The following is a 24,464-nucleotide window of genomic DNA, read 5'->3' as shown; positions in this document are numbered from 1 at the left end:
TAGACATGGTGAGCTCACAGGGTTCTGTTGAAATGGTATGCTTTGATGCTCAGAAAAGAAAAAGGAAGACTGGGGGTTGGGTGTGAAAGGGGAAAGATTGTAACATAAGCTTCCCCATCTTCTCAACTTCCAGGACCTCATATTTCTCGATCTGATTTAGATTACCTTGGCTACCGAACATTTTCTCAGTGCTAACAGCTTGGATTTCATGTGTGGCAACTCACACCTTTCCTTCTAGGCCTTCAGAACAAATATTCAAATCATCTGGGTAGAAACTGTAATCATATGGAGAAAAAAAAAAAAATCAAGAAAATTAGCCACCTCTAGCTCACCTGACATTTCTTAGCTTCCCTGATATTAAGTCCTCAAGTGAGGGTCAAGGGATAGTCTCTTCCACCATCAGAAGATGATCAGAACACGCCAGTGAGAGCCACATCGTCTCCACTTGGGAGGAGAAGGAAGAATCGAATTAACTCCCCAATTCCTGGCTTTCACTTGCATGCTCTCTCCAAATTGCCTTCAGCTGACAACACTCCATGTTCATGAAGGCGCAGTAGATCCATTCTTGAAGATACTTAAGTATAAACGCATGGGCAAGGAAGTATTTAAAATGAAAAAGTTACTGGACTGAAATTTTGTTCTTTCATTTATCTATAATGAGTGTTAATGCCTCCTGGATTCCTCCATGTGCCAGTTAAAATACCCCCTTCTCTAACAAACTTTTCTTGATCCCCTTTAATACTTAGAGCTTTTTTGAGATTATCCCCATTTTTTTCCCCCTTGTAAAGCTTGTTTGTACATAGTACTACTGGCTTTTAATTCCTGGTGCCATCAGTAAGTCAGTTAATAAACATTTCTTAAGTATCTCCCATGTGCCAAGCACTGTGCTAAAGATTACAAAGATAGCCCCTGTTTTCAAAATGCTTATAGACTAATAATAGTATATCCAGGTTTTTTTTATGTTCTAGTTCTGAACTGGTTCAAGGAAGCACAGAAACAAGAGAGGTTTGGGACAATAAGCATTGTCAAGCATGAATGAGGCTTGAAAGGAACAAAATGATCCTTTGATGGGAGGAAGAAAGAATATTGATATAAAAATGAAAACTCTTCTTTTCCACCTCAAGATATTTTAAAAATGCATTGTTTGAATGAATTTCATGCACGAGAGGATCAGGACAACTGAAATCAGAATCTATATGATTATGATCTGTAAAATAAGGGACCAAAATCTAGAATTAGAGTTCTCAAACTTTTTGTGAAATAGACCCTGTGGCCCAGTCTGCTTTAGCCGATGGACCTCTTTTAAGAATAATGTTTTCATATGTGTAATATGAAATATATAGGTCCACAAAGGTAACTGATTATAATGAAATAGTTATAAAAATGTTTTTAAAAACTATGTTTATGGATCCTAAATTAAGCTCCCTCAGACTAGATGCTCTCCAAATCACTTCCTTCAAGGTCTAGAATTCTAGGCTCCTAACAAAAGCAGCTTACCAGAGAAGGTTTGCTTTCTAAATCTCTACTAAACCGAAACAACAATGGGATTCCAGTTATTGTTGCCTGAACATATGGATCTAGTCTCCAGCTAATATGCTTGGGTGTTGCCCAGGAGATTTAAATTTATTCTAATGGGAGCTTCTCAAATAAATCCCCGTAATGTCAATAAGAAAAATGGACTTCTTAGTTCACTGCTGGCTAAATTCATTTCCCACATGGATGAAACCTGAGGTTAGAACACACCACTTAGAGATGACTCATTTCAGGATCCTCTGCCAAAAAAACAAAACAAAACAAAATAAAACAAAACAAAACAAAAAAAAAAACCCAATCCATCCCTTGATGTCATGTGCCCCTGCACCCATCATTCACCCGTCTGGAGGTGGCTGCCATATCGACTGAAGATTGACCCTCCCTACAAACTGTACTCCTCTCTGCTGCCAAGTGAAATCCAATTTTCCATTAAGAAAATCCTCCACCTATGGGCTAAATGGCACCAGAACTCCCTCTGGTCATTTATTCAGTGGTTTATTTTACAAGTCTGGAATATGAAGAGATGGATGGGCAAGAAACCAATCCCCTTCATTTCTCATCCGATTTCTTTAAGCAATCTTCAGAAGTAAGAGGGCTCTGGGGCAAGCATCCTTCAGTTAGCTCTCCCCAGCTGAGTTAGCTAGACTTGCAAGGCAGTTTTTTTCCTTCTATTTTCCATTTTCAGATATGTATGTGGGGGAAAGAGTTTGTTCTTGGGTGTGTCTCCAGCCCAGTAGTCTGCCTAACACTGAGTTCTAGACAGCAGTGAACCATTTCATATATAAGACCTTAGTGTACTCTTGGAAGCAGAAACAATTAGTCAAAACTTAAAAACAAAACAAAACAAAAAACAAAAACCACCCCCTTAAGTTGATAAATGAAGCTCTGTTAACACATACATATACATCTGCATTTGCTGAATGCTGGGTCCCAAGTTATCCCTCCCTCCCACCCCCACCTGGAGGGAAACAGAGATGCTACCCTCTGGGAAGGGAAAAAAAGGGGAATGGAAGTATCTATTCCGGTTTGTTGGAAGCACCAACTTAAAAGGGAAAGAACACAAGATGTTGGCTAGAATGCATGGGACGGATGTGAAAGTGCCATGAGGTTTGCTAAACTAGCTGCATGCCAAAAATTAATTCATAAGCAAATGCTTATTTTACAGTTTCCCACTTACTGCAAAACGTCAAATGGAAACTAAAGATTTCTTTTGGGGGTTGGCAGGAGGGGGCAGGGAGAAGTGAAGACAGTTGGATGGAGGAAGTTTTATACTTTAAGAAAACAAAGGAAAAAAAAATGTAAGCTCCATTTAAGGGTCAGAAAATTTGTCAAGTTCCTACGTCATTCGGAGATCACCAAGAGCCACAACCACCCCAACCTTTTTTGTGTGTTTGGGGGATGAATCACAGTAACAACAACATTGTTCAGATCCGGACTGCTCCCAAAGATGTCACCTGGGTGTGTGATCCACTCTCATTTATTATTTTGATTTTGAAAGCCAGGGTTGGGCTAGAAGAGCTAGGAATATGGTTAAGGTGAGTGAGAAAACACTCTTTGGAAAGGTAATCTAAATTCCCCCTAGATCTTCCGGCAAGATCTGAGACATTATGAAAATGAGTAGGCAAATTCCCTCTCAAGCTTCTGGAGTTGCCAAATTCGGTGTTGCATCACACATGCATTTCCAAATATGGAAGACTTCATGGTCTGAGCAATGGAAGTTTAGTGAGAAGCCAGGCCCAAATGACCACATCCTTATTTAAATGGTTCACTAGACAAAGAAAGGATGTGATCCGTGTCTCTGGGGGGAGAACATCACCCTTCAAGAAAAGAGAAATCCGCTATTGACTTTGCCTGTCTTTTATTCCATCCATGAAGCTTCTCTGACCTGAATTTCAGAGGCTATATTTTTATATTTGAGAGCACAATTGTATCTAGCCCATGTATAAAGACTCACCTTCCTTCCAACCTTTCTTTCCAGAGTCCTCCCTGTCTTTTCTCTAATCTTTTTAACTTCCACAGACACTGACCTGGCTATAGCCAAGGGAAAAACTGGGAGTGGGACAAAGAAATAATTTCTCCAACTATTACTGTTACTTGAGTAATTGGAGAGATGAGACACGTTGTTTAGTTTGGAGACTTCTAGAAGGCCAGGAATGGGCCTTTTAAAAAAATCTTTGCATCTCCAGAGGTAGCCGGCATTCTATAATGTTCCTGGAAAGCAAGTTTGTCTTTTTTCTTCTTCATTTTGTATTCTCCCCCCACCCACAATATAGTAAGTGCTTAATACATGTTTGTTACTGAACTGTACAAAGTAGGTGGTTAATAAATGTTTGCTGAATGAATGTTGTAAGCCCTGTGGGATTAAGCATAAATATGATTTGAAAAGGGATCTCTTTAGATAAGAAAAGCTCTCTATTCAGAGGTCAGCAGTTTTTTTTTTTTTTTCCCTGTATGCTTTCCCCCCCTACCATTTATTATATAATCAACCTGTAACTCCATGAAGGCCCACGTGGCCACAAGCAGATCTCCTTTCCTATTGCCGTTTTGTGTGTCAGGGTGATGGGGAAGAGATGATAGGGTCGTGAGTTACTCTTCCTCATTCTTCTGAATGAATTTCTGAACTAAATTGTCACAATTGTGGCTTTTAATTCAAATCAAGTGGCAACTCACATATGGAGTTCTCCTCTTTACAATAAGGAAACGAGGTTAATCCAGAAAGCTCTCCTGCTGTCTTGGTGCTTCTTGTTTTTCTCCAATCTGCAAGATTTTTCAGCAAAGGGATCCACATCATATCTTTCCTTTCTCTTGCTATGTCACTAGTTTTCAAAGATCCTATAGAGTAAACCTAATCTCTCTCCTGAATTCCAGTACCCCATAACCACTAGTCTATAATTTCTCTCTATGCATGTGGGCTAAAGGCATCTCAAACTCAACATTTCCAATCAGGACTCATTGCCTTTTCCTCAGACATCCCTCTTCAGAACTGCCCTATTTCTTTCCAAAGTGCCACTTTACTTGGAATAACCCATATTCATAAGCCTGGAGTCATCCCTGCCTTCACCCATCCACACCTCCCATTCTAACCAGTTGCCAAGTCTTATAGATTCTGCCTCCAAAAGCATCCTTCCTGTGGATCCCCTCCTATGCATTCATGTGGCTGTCTCCTTAATTCAGACCATCATCTCCTCTCACTTGGACAACTGCAAAAGCCTTCAAGTGCTCTCCCCAACTCCTGTCTCTTCCCTCTCTCATTTATGAGTACCATACTGATATTCCCAAAGCACAACTCTGAGCATTTACTAAGCACCTACTGCACTGTGCCAGGGGCAGGTGGGGTACAAAATGAAGAAAAAAAGGCAATTCTTGCTTTTCAGGAACATTATCAATGCCAGTTATCTTCGGAGATGCAAAGATTAAAAAAAGTCTTCTAGAAGTCTCCAAACTAGACAACCTGTCACATATCTACAGTTATTAAAGTAACAATAATCGTTGGAGAGATTATCATTGTTCCACTCCCAGTCACCTCCTTGCTCAAGAAGTTGAAGAGACCTTCAGCTCTTCAGTTTGCTTTTTAAAAGTCCTTTGTAAGAACCCACATGTGCAAAAATGTTTGCAGCAGCAATTTTTGTGGTAGCAAAGAATTGGAAAATAAGTAGATACTCATCAATTGGGGAACGGCTGATTAAGTTATGGTATATGAAGATAGGTAATGGAATATTATTGTTCTATAAAAAATGATGAACAAGCTGATTTTATAGAAAGACCTGGCAAGATTTACATAAACTGATGCTGAGCAGAATGAGCAGGACCAGGATTACATTGTATCAGCAAGAATGTGGGATGATCTACTGTGAAAGCCTTCTTTCTTCTCAGAAGTTCAATGATCTAAGGCAATCCCAACAAACTTTGGATAGAAAACGTCATCTGCATCCCAAAAAAGAACTATGGAGATTGAATGTAAATCAACACATGATGTGTTTACTTCTTTTTTATAGTTTGGTTTTTTTTTTCCCTCTCCTGTGGTTTTTCCCTTTTGTTCTAATTTTTCTCTCCCAACATGATTCGTAAAGAAATGTGTATTAAAAATAAATAAATAAAATATACTAATAAGCAGTTAAAAAATAAAATAAAAAGTCCTTTGTCATTTTAGCTCCAATTTCTTTTTCTAGTCTGTGTCTACATCATTCCCCACTCACATGTTCTATGTGACCTTCTTCTTGCTCTTTTTTGGACATAAGATTCTCTCTTTTACCTTCATGCCTTTGCAAAGACTGTCCCCTATTTCTAAAATGCTCTCACTCATTCTCAATCTCTTAAAAATCTTAGCTTTTCTCAAGGATCAGCTCAAGTATCCCCTCCTACAATAATCCATAATATGGCTTTCTGAATCTCCCTAGGTATTAGTGATCTCTAGCCTGCCTAAATTTATTTACTTTACATAGTAAATACAATTACTAAGTAAAGTATACCAGTTTTTCCCCAGTAGAGTGTAAGCTTCTTGAGGGCAGGGACTGTTTTATTTTAGCTTTATAACTCCAGGCCTTGTGTAGTGTTAAATTAATGCCAGCTTAACTGAATTGACAGGAGGAATGGTAGAAGGAAGACCTTTCCAGTGTTAAGGAACAAAGTGAGGTGACAGGAAAGTTTGGGGACTCAGTTTACCTCCAGAAAGAGAGAGTATGTAAGGGATAAATATGGAGGTGGGCTGAAGCCAGATTAAGGTGGAAGTATCAGTCTGAGGAGATCCTGTTCTATCTTAGTGACACAAGGAATCTGGAAAGGGGAATCCAAGTGCTAACAGAAGAGTACAACTTCAGGGTATCAAAAAAACCCTCAGAGATGTCTGCACCTCTACCCATCTGGTGAATCAACAACATGCCCTGAAGTCTATTTCAAGCTCCCTCAGGAGAGCCTGGCCGACAAAACAGAATACTTTCACCTTCTCTAAGAATAATAATTGATGTAAATCAAGCCTGGCATTTTGTCTGAAACCGAAGCATGTGGATATGAGTAAGAAATGTGTGAAAACATGAAGCTAATATTCATAATTACTTGAAATGATAAAAAACTTGAGGGAAAAACCAGCCTCGGTGTGCCACATGATTACCAACCAACTGTGAAAAAACATACTCCAGATCATTCTTTGTACAGTGCCTAATGTACCCAGAGTGAAATCACGTGGCTCATTAGTCATGAAATAGTCCGTATTCTCCAAGTGCTCCATGTAACACATGACTCCAGGTTTCTTGAACATCACAGCCATGTGATACTTTTTAATATGGACTGATGATGACCAGATATCACACATCGAGCTAGTTATTCTTTGTAAAGGCTACTCTCATAGAATTAAAATTCTTCAATCTGGAAGGGACCTTAGGATCCAATCCCCTCATTTCAGAGACATTTAAAAGCAAACAAAGAAATTCAGACAAGTCCACACAGAGAATAAGAGATCAGGGACTGAAATCCAGGTACTCGGACTCCAAATCCAGCCTTCTTACAACAAACACCACCAACAATCATCCTTAGTTCTTCATTATAATTCTCCCAAATGAGGCTACTTCTCAGTCTCCCATCCAATTTGGGAGTTCTTCAATATTGATTTTTTTTCTTTTTTTTTAAACCACACTGCCTAACTTTGAAGGGTGGGGAAATGTCCTTCAAAAGTGGCAAACTCCAGCAAAGCTTGTTAATTCACATGCTGCACTTAGGAATTTGTAATAACGAACAGGGCTTTAGAATAGGTTCCCTTCTAAGTCAATCTTCTCTTTATAGATATACTAAATTAATAGTGGAGACAAGATTGTGGGGAGGTGGTAGTATTCAAAACACTTGAAAATAAAGTGCCATTTATATGCAAATAATTGACATACTAATTAGAACTCACATTTATACAACTCTTCATTAAAACAGGTCGCTTAGGGACCTCTACTGTGAAATATCTTGTTGGCCCAGAAGTCAGCTACCAAGTAACCTCAGCTCCCTCCGTTCCTCAGTATTCTCTTAGGCCATTAGCCACGGTTTGCCTTTACTTTATTCCCTCATCTTCTGGCCGCCACAGTTAGCCATCCTCATTCTTGAACCCTTCAGCAGACCCCACCCTGGTAATTCCCCCCCAGCCATCTCCTCCGTTTTTATTCCTGAACACGGCTGGGAAGTCATGAAAATACCCTGACTCAGGCCACATTAAACACTTTTTATTCCTATTAGATTGATTCTGGATCACTCTTTCCCCCACATAATTCCAAATGCTTTCCTTTCAGATTCCCTCAGCCATCCTCCTCCTTTCTCCTCCTCCCCCGGGCTGCCAAAGGCAAGGACTGTATGTCCTGCTATCACCTCAAACCCCACAGGTTTCTACTTTCCTGAAAAGACTGAGGCTATCTCCTCCACACCCCAATAATTCCTTGCCCTTACCCACCCATTCATTTTTTCCCTCTGGTCTCAAAGGATGCAGGAGTCCGCTTTTATTTGTATTTTTAATCCTATTTCTTTCCATCTCATCTGGCACTTGCCCCATTAATCATTTCTTCCTCTCCTCATCTTTAATCCCTCTACTGACTTCACTAATCTCTTGCCACTGGACATCAATGACTGGAGGCAAGAGGACTTTGTGCAGTTCTGCTCACTTAAATCCAATTCACCAGCAAGTCAAGACATCACCCAAGTGATATAATTGGTCCTGGACAAAGAAGTACGAATAACAACTACAAAATCTGTATACAAACATGTTCAGGTCTCTCCTAAACTGAAATAACAGCTAGCATTTATATAGTGCTTTAAGATTTACAAAATGCTATGTACAGGTTTTTAGAGGAAACTAAATGTCACAGTAGATAAAGAGTTAGATTTGGAGGAAGACCAAAGTTCAAATCTCAGGCTCCTATGTCAGCCTTAATTTCTTTATCTGTAAAATGGGGATAACTGTGAAGATCAATTGAGATAACATAAGTATGGTACTTTGCAAACTGTAAAGGGCAATATAAATTTTAGTTATAATAATTTGATAATTATTATTACTATGATTAATCCTCAAAACAACTCTGTGTGGTAGGAGCCGTTATTATCCCCATTTTACAGATGTGGAACTGAGTTTGAAAAATGTTAAATATTTACCCAGAGTTACATAGCTTGTATTTGGATTCGGGTTTTCATGAGTCCAAAACCAAAACTCTCTACTGAGTCACAGAGTTCTTTTAAGTCCCACTCCCCCCTCAAGTTATCATCCTCTATCTACTCAATTTTTTTTATTTTGCTTTTTCTTTCATGTATATATATATATATATGTTTATATATTTTATTGATCTTAAATTTGTTTATATTTATAAAAATAAATACATTTTTATTTGTTTCTTCTCAGTTATGTGCAATTTTTTTTTACACATTCATTACTATTAAATTTCTAGAAAGAGAAAACTGTAGTCATTGTCTCCAATTAATCATTCTCCTAAAATCTAGTTTCATCCCTGTCATTATTCTGAAATGACTTTCTCAAAGGCTTAAAGTAACTTAATAGCTAAATCCAATTCCCTTTCTTGAGTATTTATCTTCCTTGTCCCCTCTCCAACACATGCCAGTGTTGACCAGCTCCTCTTAGCTCCTCCTTCCATCCCTCCAGTATGAATCATGTCCTAATTATCTGACAGCCCTCCTTTCAGTTTCATTTCCTCTTTTCTTCCTTTCTCCTGTCCATAAGGAGGCTATGCCAGAAAGCTCCATTTTCTGCCCTTTCCTATTTTTTCTTTAGACAAGCTCATTCATTCCCATACATTCAGTTACTTCTTCTCTAAAGATGATTTGAGAATCCCAAATTTTGCCCAGCCATTCTTTCTGGGGGACTCACCCTTCCTCTCAATCTGCCCCTTTCATAATTTCTCCCTTCCTTGTAAGAGCTCCGCCAAGGGACAAATTCGACGCTATTCACTCTATTTCCCTGATATTTCCACATATCCCAGTTCTCTTTTTTCCTCCTGGGCTCCTTGATTTAATTTTGGCCTTTGCAGCCTAGACATCTAGCATAAGACGTTGCACACAGTAAGCATTAGATGTGTTGACTTAAATCCCCAATGAGCACAAATTGGTAAAGTTTCATAGAATTCTGAAAGTAAAGGCATTTGAATTAATTTAAGTAACAACCTCAGGAAATGAAGCTAATCTGGTGCATGTGTATGTATTTTTAAATGGAGGAAAAAAGAAATCTAAATCACACAGACATTCCTGACTTTTTTTGGTCACTTGTGATGAGTTCATCTGAATGCTAGGGACATTTTCTTTTAGAACAAATTTCATTTTCAAATCAGATTATCATCTATTTTCTAAATTTTGTTTCAGAGGAAATTCTGAGATACAGAAATATGAATTACAGGAGAGTAGCACAAATCAAAGAGAAGGGTGTGAAATAATAGCAGAAAGGTGCCAGGTAGACTATGGCAATCAAACTGGCCTGAAACAGATTATTTAAGGATTTATATCCTTATATTTAAGGATTATACCCAGAATAAGCAGATATAATAATCGCACTGCAACTTCAGAATGACATATCTGTTGTTTAAGCAGAGTTTATATCGATGGCTCCATGACATGGGGAAATCAGTGGCACTTAGTGCCCCTGTATCTTACCAGCCCCACCACCAAATGCCTTCCCTACCTGTATGGTGGTATTGCCGCCTTCCAGGAGCGCGATGGCAAGCAGAATACTTTCATGAAAAACTCGGTCACTGGACGCGTTCATGATCAGGTCGATGACGAGATTGGATGCTCCTTCTTTGTCCAGATGGCACTGAACATCTGCCAAACTCATTTCACCTCTGCTCATGGTACTAGATCCTGAACTTCCCCCTACAAAGGTGAAGCACAATGTGGACAGTGAAGCTCCAGACCAATGCCCAAGTCCATTCAACACAAAATCAATTTCTTAATATTTGGGGTATTTGCTGACCTAGCCAAACAAACTAGAAATGAAGTGTTGTGGCAGAAGGGAACTTTAGAGATCGTCTAGCAGAGATTCTTTTTTTGTTTCTTTTTCTTTTTTACAGATGAGGAAACAGAGGCTTGGAGAAAAGTGCCTCCCCCAAAGCTGCCAGCATTAAGTAGCAAAATTAGATTTAAACTCACCTATTCTGACTCCCAAACTAGAACCTCCTGTTCCAGGTGACAAAGCATATCTTATTCTGGCATCTACCTGTTAGCTATTTTAATCAGGAGTGTCCTGGAGCTAGCTCCCACCAACTGGACAGAATAGATTGTTAAATTTTCAGTGTGAGCATTTACAGTTTGGAAATCGGCAAATATTACTCTAAGCAATCATTTATTCTCTCACAATTTCCCCATCTGTAAAAAGAGCTTAATAGTAATGCCAACTGGGAGGATTAAGTGAGATGACATATGTGTGATGCTTTGCAAATCTTTAAGCACTTTACAAGCTATTCCATCATCTCAAAGGAAGAAATAATTTTCCTTCTCCAAGACTCAGTTTCTTCATTTGTAGAATGGGCAGGTTAGACTAGATGATTGTAATTTATATTATATTTAATTTTATATATTATATATGATAATACTAATAATTTTGATGTAATTTTATATATTTACTAATATATATATACACACACACACACAGACACAGATTGTTTCCCTCAATAGAATGTAAGCTCTTTGAGGACAGGAACTATTCCATTTTTGTTGTTATATTCCTAGTGTCTATTACTGTGTGTGGCACATGGGTCAGCTTAATAAATGTTTGGAGAATGAGTGACTTCTGAGGTCAGCGACAGTTCCCAAATCTGATTATCTGTGATTCAAAAATAGTCAAGGCCATCACAAAATAGTTAAAAATTATTTCTTCTTAAGGAAAGCAAGCGTGTGTGTATAGGCCTGATTGGTGTATACTCCCATGATATTTTTTCATAGCTCTTCTGGTTAACAGGAAGGCTTCTTGTTGGGTACTGGGAATGTAATCAAGTCAAATTGACCAGATTATTCAAATACCACGGGAAAAGAATTTAATCTAGTTAGGTAAAAGAAGTAAACACTTAGTAAATTTTTGTTGAACTTATGAATTTTCTAATTCCATTAGAGAAGAAAATAGGACTTTCTTTTGCATGAAAATATTTACAGGCATTTTTTTTTCCCCTGACAGGATGTATGCTAAGGAAATAATGAGCTGCTTTAAAAAAAAAGACAACAACCAAAAAAACCCAACCCTTCCCCACATCTCCACACAGCCCAAATTCACCTGTTAAATATTCAATCTGTTATGCAGAAACATGCAGATTTAACATGGCAATCCAGAGTCACACATAGCACTAATTAGCCTACCGCACAGCCTACCTCCTCCCCCAGCTTTGCTAGGTCCTCCTGGAGATAGCGGGCCATTGCCAAAGCTCGTAAGGCTCTCTCTTCTTCCTGCAGGTCTGATGTTTCCATAGTAACGGTTGACCAAAATTTGCCTGAGTGCCTCACCCTTAATTCAAACAGGATAATGAAATCAGGTCCTGAATTTAATGCATAACTGAGCAACTAATATTCAAAAGACACAGGGGTACTCAGTCATAATTGGCCTAGTTTTACTAGGGGAAAACACATCAGGAGCACTCACAAACTTTCAGGTTAACTTGTTCAATATTTTCCAAGTGACAAGACCGTATAAACTTAAGCAGCAACTTTGGATATTTTCTCTTCCTCATACTTTTGTCAAAAAGTATAAAATGCAAAGACTAAAATTAAAAAGCTGATTTACATATAATAGATGTAGACTATCATCATTCTTAATGTACTTAAGTGACTTTTAAAGATTATCTAATAAAAATTAGATAATTGACATTATTCTAAATTCTCTCCTAATTTTTACCTGCATACAGAGATATTTCATATCAACATATGTAATGGCACCCGAAGTGTCCATATCAACACACATCATCAGTACAGACCACACCTGAGTCATTTGTCATGGTTTAAGAGGATCCCTTCACATCAACCTACCATATTTTATTTAGCCATTCTCCTACTGTTGTGGGCCTTCAGGCTGTCTCCAATTTCACACTATTATAAATAGTGCTGTGAACATCATGGTACAAATTATTCTCTCCTGTGTATTATTTCGCTGGAACATATTCCCCAAAGTGGAAATACCAGAGCAAAGGGTATGAACAATTTTATAGCTTGTTATGTATTACATGATTTCTCTCCAAAAAGACTGAACCCAACTTATTGGGCCACCGGCATTGTAACGCTGTTCTTGTTTTAGAGTTCCATCTAAAGGTAACTAGAAAAAAAGTCCTATTTTTAAAGAAGTTCATGTGATATTTTTTTCTTGGGGATGGTGATGGTGATGAATTGAAGTCTCTGATTTCACTGTTTTAGGGGAGGAGTGAGGAAACTCTCTCTACCAAGGTAGATTGACAACTGTTCTGTATCTTGAAGTCTTTTCAGGGAACTGCTTATAGAATATATTGATGTTTAGATAGGTCTAAAATGCAACAAATGAGTTTTCATGGAACAAGAAGAAATATTGCTTTAGCCAAAGGGGATATTTTCAATGTTAACAAGAAATCAGACTATTCAAAAAATAGGAGTTCACAGTAGAAGGTGGGCACTAAGTCTTCCTTACAACCATCTTTCCTTTTCAAACATTGGGGAATTACAAACAAAAATCACAACAATAATGAAACTCTTGGATGTAAAATTACCAAAGATATTCCAATCATGAAACATAACTCTTGCCCATATTATGCCCATATTCCTAGTTTAGTAGAGAGAGCTCATCTCTTCAGTCACTATTCTGGGTTGCCTACTGCTCTTGACTAAGCCTTCTACTTTAAACTTACTGACTCCCTATTTTGCTTTCCCTGGTTCTCTATCTTTCCTCCAGCTGCCAATGGTTTTCACTGAATTTACAAGTCATGAGGCAGCCCCCAATTTCACTGAGAAGACAATCAATGACCTCTCCAGATCCTCCCAGTCACCCTTTCCAAATACATCGGCAACATCACCCCGTTTGGGAAGGGAAGATGTTTGTCCCACTATTCTACTGATGACCTATAACTTGAAACGTCCCTTCTCCTAATCATATTAATCATCTCGGCTCCATTGGTTCCTTTGCAACTACACAAGTGTACCCAATCCTAATAAAGACTGATCTTTATTCTATCCGACTGCTACTCCCTATTCCATCTTTTCCCTCTCTCTTACTGCAGGAGTTCTTGAAAAACAATCAGCACCTGAAAGACACAACTTCATGACTTCTCAGATGCTCTTTAACCCCTTGCAAAGTGGCTAATATCCTTGATGCTCTGTGAGAATTTTCTAAAAGTTCACCACTATATAATGTTCACAGTCAATTCCCAACACAACACTTCTTTTTTTTATCCTTCCCTTCTTTGAACTGGGTATATGAGACATTTAGTAAATGTCTATCAAATTGAATTGACTTCTCAGCAGCATTTGACAAAGCTGACTTCTAAACATGTCCCTCATCCTAACTAACTCCCATGCCTCCATCAAAAGTATGAACACCCTCTGGTCACCTAGAATTCTAATTCTGACATCCTTTTTGACCTTTTCCTGTCCCCATTAATCTAACAAGTTACCGGTGGTTTCTACCTCTTGAGGAGGGGTGTAGAACTCCACCTCTTTTCCCTCCATTCCCAACGTAACCATCTATTTGGATTCTTGTCTTCTCTCACCTGAAGAACTGTATCCTGGAAGTCTTTCCTTTACTTCAAGCTCCAAACCACATACCATTTTCTCTATGAAGTTCCCTGATCCCCCCAAAAATTCTCCTCCTCCTCAAATTTATCTAAGTATTTGCCTGGCTTCCTTTGACCTAATCATAATCTACCACATTCCATAATTATTTGTGCTTAATGTCATATTCTCTCTCTCCCCACCAAATATATTCCTTGAGGCAAAGGTTGGATTCCTTTTCATCGTTGCATCCTTACTGAGTGGGAAAAACAATGTCTTAAATATTATCGATGACTAATAAACATCTGTTGAATTGGCCAGTTCCTATTTGTGTACATTTTCTTCCTCACTAATACTGGAGACTTTATATTTTCCAAGTTCTCCTAATTATTTTTTATAATTACTCTGCCTCATTCCATCCAGCACTTTGCAATGTGAATCTCCCCTAGGGTTCTGCCCTTGACCTTCTTCTCTCCTATACTGTAAATCCCCTTCCTTCTTATTTCTTATCAAGTCTTTGTGTAGATAATGTCTAACTTTTTATTTTTTTGCACTGATCTATCTCCTTAGGTCAAAACCTTCTTATCCAACTTTCTATAAGATTTTCCCACCTTATCCCTTCCTTATTTGTTAGTAGGAGTATATGGATGTTCAGGAGGACTAGCTCCTGTGAAGAAGGGCTTTGGCTCCTTTTCAGGGCTGCTCATCCATCCTTGGTATCCACCTTCTCTCCAACTCTCACTTGTGGCTACCTCCCAAGGCCTTCCTGCCTGAGTATGGAATGATTTTTCCATCCCTTAAACTTTCCACAGGCCATTTTTCTTTCTCACCTATAATGCAACTTATTTTGCACTAGAATTGGTTGCATCATATCCCCCTCCTACATTTCAGTCCATAAGAGTAGGGCTGTATCTCATCCACACTGTCCATCTCCTGCTGGGTATACACAGTAAGTGGCTTGAGAAACAATTTTTGAATGACTGCTTTGATCAACCAGAGTGGGACAAGAAGTGGGTTTCTTTACCCTTGAATCACACTTTCAACAACACTGGGTCTTCTAACACCCTTTGCCTTCCTCAGGCTCCCCCTCAACCTGAAGGCTACAGTGTTTTCCACAGAAGTATTTCAGGGCGAGGAAGTAGTAAGGCATGAAGTTACCTCTGACATATCATCAAGAGAGTTAAGTGAGAAGTCTAGCAAGGCAGGAGAGGTGCTGAAAACAGAACAGGGCCAGAAATAGAAGAGTTCTTCTGAAGAGACCTGCAACTGTAACATGACTAAGTAGAATTTCAAGTGATAAGTTAACAAACCCTGAGAAGAAGCCTGGAGACAGGAAGGCAAATATCTGCGAAAAGAAGGGGGGTGGCCCTGTCTGGCCAGAATTTTGAGCCTTGGGGCTCCTTGGGAAAGGTTCATCTGAAACCTGATTATCTACTGTTCTGCCCAGACTCCACAGACTGGCAGGGCTGGGAGAAGGGGAAGGAGGCAGAGCTTAGCTTGAATGTCTGAAGAACCTAACTGTTAAAGAAAAGCAAATTCAGGGAATTAAATCTCTCCCCTCCTTCAAAGAAAACTTTCAAGAGTCTGCTGAGAAGAAATAGACTCCTCTGGGCTGTGAGCAACGAGAAGCAGCAAGTGCATTGTTCTCTATGAACAAAGCTGGCTGCAGACATGCCTCCAATACAACGTGCTTCCTGAGTTGTTTTCAAGGGAAGTGGGGAGAGGCAGTGTGGATCCATCCTGGCGGCTAACTGTGGCTCCTAATAACGCTCATTTGTGAGATGACTGGCAAAGTTAGGGAGTCAGCCTTTGGCCATGGAACAGAGCTAGGCTTACTTGTCCACATGGGGAATGAATCCGTGATCTGGAACTCATTAAGCATCCTCAACTGCCTCCTAACCTCTTAAATTAATCAGCTATAAACAACACTAGAAGATTACAGAGGAAGGAAGGAAGGAAGAAAGGAAGGAAGGAAATGAGGGAGGAGAAATTTGAGAGAGGGAAGGAAGGAAGGAAGAAGGGAAGGAAAGAAGGAAGGAGGGAAGGAAGGAGGAAGGAGAGAAAGAAGGAAGGAAGAAGGAAAGGAGAGAGGGAAGAAGAAAGGAAGGAGGGAGGAGAAAAGAAGAATAGAAGGGAGGAAGGAAGGAAGAGTGGAAGGGAGAAAGGAAGAGTAGAAGAGAGAGAAGGAAGGAAGAGAGAGACATAAGAGAAAAGAGAGAGAAAGAAGAGAGAGAAGAGAGAAGAGAGAGAGGAGAGAAAAGAGAGAGAGGAGAGAGAGATAAAAGAAGAAAGAGAAAGAGAAAGAGAGAAGAGAGAGAAAGAGAGAGAGAGAGAAAGAGAGAAAGAAAGAGAGAGAGAAAGAAAGAAAGAGAGAGAGAGAGAGAAGAGAGAGAGAGAGAGAGAGAGAGAGAGAGAGAGAGAGAGAGAGAGAGAACGAACAAGAATGTATTAGGTACATGACTATCTAAAAAGATAGCTAAAATTGAGTAACTATACCACACCTTTGTAGTAAATCAGAGCATTAGAGAGAAAGAAAATGGTCATTTTGTTTTAAACAAAGCATTACTAGGTCTAATCCTACTCTGCAACTAGTTGGCTGTGTGACTTTGTATACATCATTTTGAACTTAGCTTAACTTAGAAACAGGAGGGTTGGAATGGATGATCTCCTAGCTTTATATTCTCCCAGTTTTACATCCTCTGATATCTAGGTGACAGTGACCTGGGTTCCAGCTACTCTCGGTTTTGTGGGTGAATGATGTATCATACAATTAGGCTTAAATTAGGCAAAAGGTAGGGAAGTGGGGAGCACATGCCATCTTTCAATATGTGTACTCATTAAATGCCAACTTAACATTTATGCATCCTGTATGCCAAAGTTAAGTTATAGTGGGATTTCACATTACCATTTTCCCTTCTCTTCTACTGAAAACCCTAGCTAGCAGTTACCATAGCAACTGACGCATCAAATGGTATGTTTTTTTTCCCCCTATACGAGAATAACGTGAAATGCACTCATTATGAAAACATGTTCCCCCACAACTTTTATTTTCTCCTGGGCTCTTTTTAATTAATGCTCTCTAGCTCCTCCGTGGGTTTTTTGTTTTTCCTCTCCAGCTCTGAATGTGAAAGTTGAATTGTCACAATCTGCTGGGGGGGTGGGGGGTACAAGTGGGATGTTGAGGCGAGGGACAAGGCCCAGAGCCTACATGAAGGAAGGAACGAGTTGCAAAAATTTTCCTTAAAAGGTGACAGCAGTAAAAAGCAGCTCCCACACTCTCCTGTCCCCCACAAAATCAGGTGAATTCTGACTGTGAGAACTTAGGCCCAATGAGGGCCACTGGTTCTTTGGAGTTTTTGGTTTCCACAATCAAAATTTACCTTGAGGGGTCTTTAAATGCTTTGGGGAAGAGCCTTCATAATTGTTTTGACATGAATTACTCAACAGCCCTGAGCTTCTCACAATACACTAGACTGAGCCATCTGATGGCAGAGCAGGAAAAAAAATGACTTCCCAAATAACGTCATTTCTTCAGCTTTAACAGTTGGCTGTGAAACACTTCTTTAAAAATAATGCTAGTATTTTCCAGCAGTTTAACACCTACAGTATGCAAACAAATATCAGATGTTTCACTGCAGTGAGGAATACAACACACATTACCTAGGGGAAAGAAAGTTCGACAACAGTCAGTTTCATTTGTATTAAGTGTCAAGTAAGAAAAGAGGTAAGGAGGAATCGGTGTCATGAGGAAAAACCTTCAGCTGTAGTCAGGTATCAGTCAGGAACAGAGATTCCTCCACTTTTCCCTACTCAGCTGGCCTCTGGTGAGGGTCATCTCTACCGGCAGAGACGTGGCCCTACGGGATTAATGAGCCCATAAGAGCCCAAACAGCAAATAGCTACTTTGCTTCTTGGACCTACAGGCCTATATGGGAATCTCAGGCAATGAATAGCAACCACGAAACAGTCATTAAGCCTACATAGGAGTACGTGCTAGGTCCTGTGCTCAACTTTTCCTAAGAAAAGGAGGAAGGAAAGGGCTTGGAGTATTCTCAGGAATAGAAGTTCTCTTACAGGATGTATTTGTCAGTGGTCCTCAGGTAAAAGATTTGTCTCCAAACTCCCCCAACTCTGCCCAATACTTTCCAACCCATGGGACTGCTAGAGGTCAGGCTATGATCTGATGGATTGGTATTCAGGAAACCTGGGCTTTTGTCCCAGCCCCCAACTTTCTATGTGATTGGGGGCCACTAGTCTCATTTTCCTATCTCTGAAGTGGGGAGTTTGGACCAGATGGTTTCTCTCTAAAGTCCCTTCTAGCCCTAAATTCCTTGATCCTAGGAAGGAAAGGATGGAGATCAGAACCCAATTTCTAAGCCACAGGAATACTTAAAAGCAAAGTGTAGGAAAAGATGTGACTATAAGGAAAGCCGGGACAATGAAATAACTTAGAATCCCGAGAGAACAAGTGACTGCTGTTTGAAATGCAGCCCTGAGTTATACTGGGAAGCACACTGATTCTAGAGGTCCAAGGACCTGAGTTCAAATCCCAACTTAACTGTTTACTTGGAGATTGGATTAGAAAGTCTCTGAGCATTCTTTCAGCTCTCCTTCCCTGATCCTATGACCTTATTCCTGCTGCAAGGGGAAGGGCTACAACTTATTCTCATTTTCTCAGGAATCTACTCCCTCTTGGGGGAGCTCTTTCTTGCAGATAAAGGAATCAGATTTGTCTACTCCTTCCTGAACGTCCACTGCTAACAGAGGACACAGCACACCCCTACTCTTCTGATGACCAGGATGGTTTTAAGCTAGGTTGGTGATGATGATGGAGAAATGAAGGGTCCAGGCTGGGGAGGAGAAACTACAAGACAGAAGTTCCCCGCTCCAACACCATACCCAGATTCTCCACAGTCAGCAACTCATACCCCACATAAGTGACATTTGAGCCATTCTGCTAAGGGAATAGCTTTGCCCACGCTAATCACAACCAAAAGATGATAGATTTAGAGCTTGGAGAGATCTCAGAGTCCTCCTGTTCAACTCCTTCATTTTACAGTGGAGGAAACCAGAGCTGGATGAGCCCAGAGCCACCCAGGTAACCTGCATCAGAGCTAAAATTTGATTTCAGACCCGCTGCCTCCAATTTCAGTTCTTTCCATGGCAGTGCACTTTGGGTCACTTCTCCAAAACAAATCATCTCATTGGAAGAGCTCAACAGAAGGGAACAGCAAATGCTAGCATCTTCTTGCCATCCTTGGGAAATGGATTTGTTAAGAGTGTTTTCTGATCTGCTAAGTCAAAGGTGATTTTCCAGTTCATCTGTCTCAGAGACATTAACTGTCATCAGATAAATGCAATAATATTTTTTACACTTATTTTAAATTACAGTGAAAGGTTAACAGAGATGTTACAAGAATTAGCTCCAAGTATTTGTGACCATATACATACCCTTTTATGGTCTTCCAGTTGCCTCAGTGGTAGACTTTGATCAACCTCCTGCTGAGCATGCAGAAATGCCATTTTAAGTATGATACTAAAGAAACACTTTATCTTTAGCATCAATAAGTAATAAAATCGTGGAGAGCAAGTCATTCAGCCAAGACAAGAGCAAGGCAAAAAGGTCCAGAAACCACCAGATCAAAAGGAGCACCCATTCATTTTGCTTAACTGATTTGTCCTGCTCTGATAGCCTCTTGAAAATAAGGGGACCATATGGTTGAATGGTTGGCTTTGTCAGAGTTCAAAGGGAACTTCAACACGGGTTCCTTGTACAATCTAATAATAATTTGAAATAGAAAATTGAAAAAGGAGGGGAGGAGCAGATCCTTGGTGATTTGTCCATGCATTATTCTATTATACATGCATAAAGCTGTACATACATACTCACGTGCATACATACACACGTGCATACCCACAGATGCCAAAATGAGCAAAGTGCAGTTATTTAATTAAAACTCATCCTCATTAACAGGGCTTTCTCTTATTAGAAAAATTAGAAAAAAAAAGACATTAACTCTAAGGACCTTCATGCTTTTAACTTTTTCTTTTCTTTTTAACGAGATATTTAGTAAGTTTGTTGTAAATAATTTAAACTTCTTGGTTGCTTTATTAGAAGATTTGGAAAATGGTTTTAAATCTACCAATAAGAAAAGAAAAAATGTTTCCTGAAGACCTCAAGTACTTAAATGACTCCTAAGTCCTTATTCAATACATTTCTTTTGATCTAGGAAGAATAGAAAACACAGATCCTCTGGGGTTAGTCTGTATATCCATCTGGTTCCATTAAAGTTATTTCTATGCTGCATTGTTGATGCGCTTAGAAACTGCACTTTTCTCTGCATGCTCCCCAAATTCTCCTAAAACAAGGGAGAATTTCCATAACACATCTAAGGAAAACAATTTCCAGGTTAAAACGTTTTGACGCTGCCACATCACACCAGAGACAGAGTTTTAGATTAAAGTCCTAGAAGTCACATGCCCACCTTTAACACAGAAGGGATTCTTTGGCCAAGGAGGCAATTTCTACACTGAGAGATCAATGGGATTTACAGGACTCATCAGCCCCTTCAACCAAACTACAGATTTCCCCTCAAATTCACAAAATACAAGGACATAGATTTTGCTAAAACAATTAAGACACTCAGTCAAGACAACTTAGAAACACCCATATTTGTCAGAATAACAAATATAGGTGAGCAACACACCTCTACCGAGTTCTCCGTTTCTGGAGGTTGTGGCAGCTAGTTGAAAATAAAATGTATAATGTTAGTTTAGAGTAACATGTCTCATAGTCACAAAAAAATCTAATACTCAACACTTAGTGCACAGCAATGGTAGCGAGATCATAGGTTCTATGGATTAGCACTATTCTCCTTGGCAAAGTGGAGAGAGAGAAAGACTAAGATGGGAATGCTACACATTACAATTATAAATTTATCTGGCTATAACTGCCCCAGATATCCCTACATCAGAAGTGAGAGGCTCGACATAAAACAAAGAGTCTATAATAGCATAAGATACTAGAGGATCACTTAGGGGAAAAAAAGCCAATAATGCAATCCCTCTAAAAAGATTAAAATAAAAGCCTACCTCTAGCAGGAACCAATGCCTTCTGTATACCTAGCAGACACTTAACAAACATATATCATGTTCCAAAGAGTGGCAGGATGTAAGCTCCTTGGTAGCAGAGCCTGTTTTTAATCTACTCTTTTTATCCACCGTGCCTGGCACGTTATAGGTAAAAATACCTATTTAATAGATGGGTAGATAAGATTTAAGATCCAGCAAAGGACCATCCATCTAATAGCTCTTGAGCACAAATGGAGTATGATCAAAGTATGATCAAAACACACACCGAGTCAGTCATCAAGCATATGTTAAATGTTTCCCACATGCCAGGTACTATACTAAGCCCAAGGATACGAAGAAAGGCAAAAAGTACCCCAGCCCTCAAGGAGCTTACATTCGTGGGGAGATGAAATGCAAACAATAATACTGATGATATAGACATATACATATATATATATTATATATATATGCATGTACACACACATATATATATACATAAAAGAGTACACAAATATATATAAAACATACATAAAGAAAAATAGGTAAATGGATTATACAAATATAAGTAGATAGAGATATTTTTAAGGGATGGTAATCTCAGAGGGAAAATGCTATTATTTAGGAAATGGGACAGAAGGAAAGCTTTCTGTAGGCATTGAAATATGAACTAAGTTTTCAAGCAAATCAGTGAAGCTAGAAGTTGGGGATGAGGAGGGAGGGCATTCTAGGCACAGGGAACACCTAGCACAGGAGATGAGTGTCTTGAATGAGGAACAGCAAGTAGTCCAGTGATTATTAGATCATAGAGTATGTGGAGGGGAGTAAATTAGAAGGCTAGAAAGTTACAAAGGGGTCAGGTGGTGAAGGATTTTAAACACCAAAGGGAAGATTTTACACTCAATCCTAGTGGTAATAAGAGAACTACTGCAGTTTTTAAATATGGAGTGAGGGGAAGAGGTGGGATATGGTCGGACTTGATTTTTAGGAAAATCACTTTAGTGGCTGAATACAGAAAAGGTTCAAAGGGGGAGAGGCTTGAAGCAGGGAGACCAATTATAAAGCCATTAGGATAGTTCAGTCAAGGGTGATGAGGGGCTATATCAGAGTAGTGGTAGTGAGAGTGAAGAAAAGGGAATATATTCAAAAAGAGAGCTGTTAGAATTATTTTAGAGTATAGAAGTTCTTTTCCTCCCCCCAGCCCCCTGCTCCAATTATCTTTGTAAATAAACCAAGTAGAAGTATTGCTGGGTCAGAAAGTATAGGCAGTTTAATAAACCCTTTGGGCACAATTATGAGTTATATTCGAGAGGGTGCTATAAAGGTAGAAATGACAAGATTTGACAACAGATCTAAAATGTGAACAAGTGGGAAACATCAAGGATGAAGCTAGAATTATGAATCTGGGTGACTGGGAAACTGGTCTATTATTTAGTATATTTGACTCAAACTTTTACAAGCTCTAAAGATTTTCAAAAATCCACTGACTCATGTCATCCTCCCCCATCATCCCCATTAAAAAGGAAGGTTTTTTATGCTACTAACTTCATCTTAGCCAGCTTCAGAAATGATTAGATCACTATCTTAAGTTGAAGCTTCGTAGAGAAGAAAAGTGATAGAAGAGCTGAAAAGGAGATGTCTGGGATGATTTAACGAAGGGATGCTACTGTTGATGAAAAATGTCAGCATGTAAATGAAGACACTGACTGATGACGTCATTAATAGAATGGTAGGTTTTATTATTTTTCCAGAAGCAACAGATTGCAGCTGATCCAATCATTGCCACATTTTATATTGTTTTCTTTTGACCAAAGGCATCAGTCTATGATTCTGCTATTTGTGTGCTCCAAGGCACAGCCTGCAACTGGGGCACAAAGCCAAGACATCTCTAGCCCAGACATCCCTACATCAGAAGTGAGAAGCTCCCTAGCTAATTAGGAATGATCTTTTTTCCTGAAACCAGGACACACACTGGTAACTTGGTCTACCAAAGCAATACTCCACCATCTTGGTTTCATGGCATGTGCTGGCAGAAGCTCATGAAAAATGGTTGTATGATGAGGATGTCTCTGAGACAACCATCCAACTCCCTTATAGAATTAAAGCTAGAAAAGACTGTAAAGAGAATCTAATTCAACATTCAATTGACAGATGAGGTAATAGAAGTCCACTTCTTGGATCACTTGACTAAGATCATGCAAGGTAGTAAATAGTAGAAGTCAGATTTGCTGTGACCTAAAACCCTTTTCTTGTGAAGGAACCAGAATAAATAGTTCTCAGTATGTTAGAGGATGCTTTAAAAAAAAAAAAAAAACAACAACAACGTAAGTATTTTGCATTATATGTGTATATTTGTAGGGTTTTCCGTTGTTTTTGTTGAGACTAGTAGATTATACTACAATTTATAGAATCGAAATAAAAAGAAAACCACATTTGTGTGGTTTTCAGAGAAAAGAAGCTAATTTCTGAACTATCTTTTGTCAACTAATTGGTTAATTATGGTCTGCCTTGGTTAAGGTCATAATGACTTGAGTTTCAATTTGCAGATGGATTAAGATTTCACAGATTGTGCAGGTCTTTTTATAGATACAAGGTTAAATATCTTTTGATCTCAGTGTTCAACACCAAGACCTGCCAAAATAATTTTCCTAAATCACAGGTTTATCCAAGGCACTTCCTTGCTATATAGAAGTTTGAGTAACTCCTTCCTGATCTTAGACAAAATAAAAACTTCTCTGCCTGCTAGAATTTGACATCAACCTACTTCTCCTGATACTTTCTATCATAGATTTTACTTAGGAGGCAAATGGGTATACTCGCTGTCCCATGAATCATCAGTTTAGTTCCCAACTGTGTACCTTGACATTGTTATTGCCTAGCGTTCTTTCCTCACTTCCACTTTTTGGGATCTTTAGCTCCCTTTTAGGTTCCACTCAGGGACCATTCCCCTCACCAGTTAGTACTCCTTCCTCCCTCCCTAAATCACATCATACTTACTTGTTTAAATGTTTCTGTACCAGTAAAATGTAAAGTTTATGAAGTTAAAAATGGTTTTTGTCTTTATATTTTCAGTGCCTAAAAAATGCTTGTTGAATTGATTAGGCCAAATGATTATAATATATCAGATGAGTTCTCATGCAATCAACTCTAAAATGTGACTTATTCTTATATCAATAAACTTA

The 24,464-nt window shown here is 39.1% G+C and overlaps 1 protein-coding gene across 10 annotated transcripts in view; it reads right to left on the bottom strand.

The window, feature by feature from the left end:
* ITPR1 (inositol 1,4,5-trisphosphate receptor type 1) overlaps positions 1-24,464 on the bottom strand; it is a 390,069-nt gene that overhangs the window by 129,608 nt on the left and 235,997 nt on the right. For 3 of the 10 annotated variants that reach the window (XM_051981182.1, XM_051981188.1, XM_051981214.1), the window contains 4 exons: positions 20,922-20,957; positions 19,666-19,716; positions 11,860-11,992; positions 10,181-10,371 (listed from right to left, as the gene is read on the bottom strand). In XM_051981182.1, coding sequence (XP_051837142.1) covers positions 10,181-10,371; positions 11,860-11,992; positions 19,666-19,716; positions 20,922-20,957 — 411 coding nt within the window. The remainder of the gene's footprint in view (positions 1-10,180; positions 10,372-11,859; positions 11,993-19,665; positions 19,717-20,921; positions 20,958-24,464) is intronic. The other 7 variants (XM_051981197.1, XM_051981207.1, XM_051981246.1 and 4 more) reach the window with 3 other exon arrangements.

This window comes from Antechinus flavipes, chromosome 1, assembly GCF_016432865.1.
Source record: "Antechinus flavipes isolate AdamAnt ecotype Samford, QLD, Australia chromosome 1, AdamAnt_v2, whole genome shotgun sequence".
Taxonomy (NCBI): Eukaryota; Metazoa; Chordata; class Mammalia; order Dasyuromorphia; family Dasyuridae; genus Antechinus; species Antechinus flavipes.
This window is presented reverse-complemented; position numbering and strand designations above follow the sequence as displayed.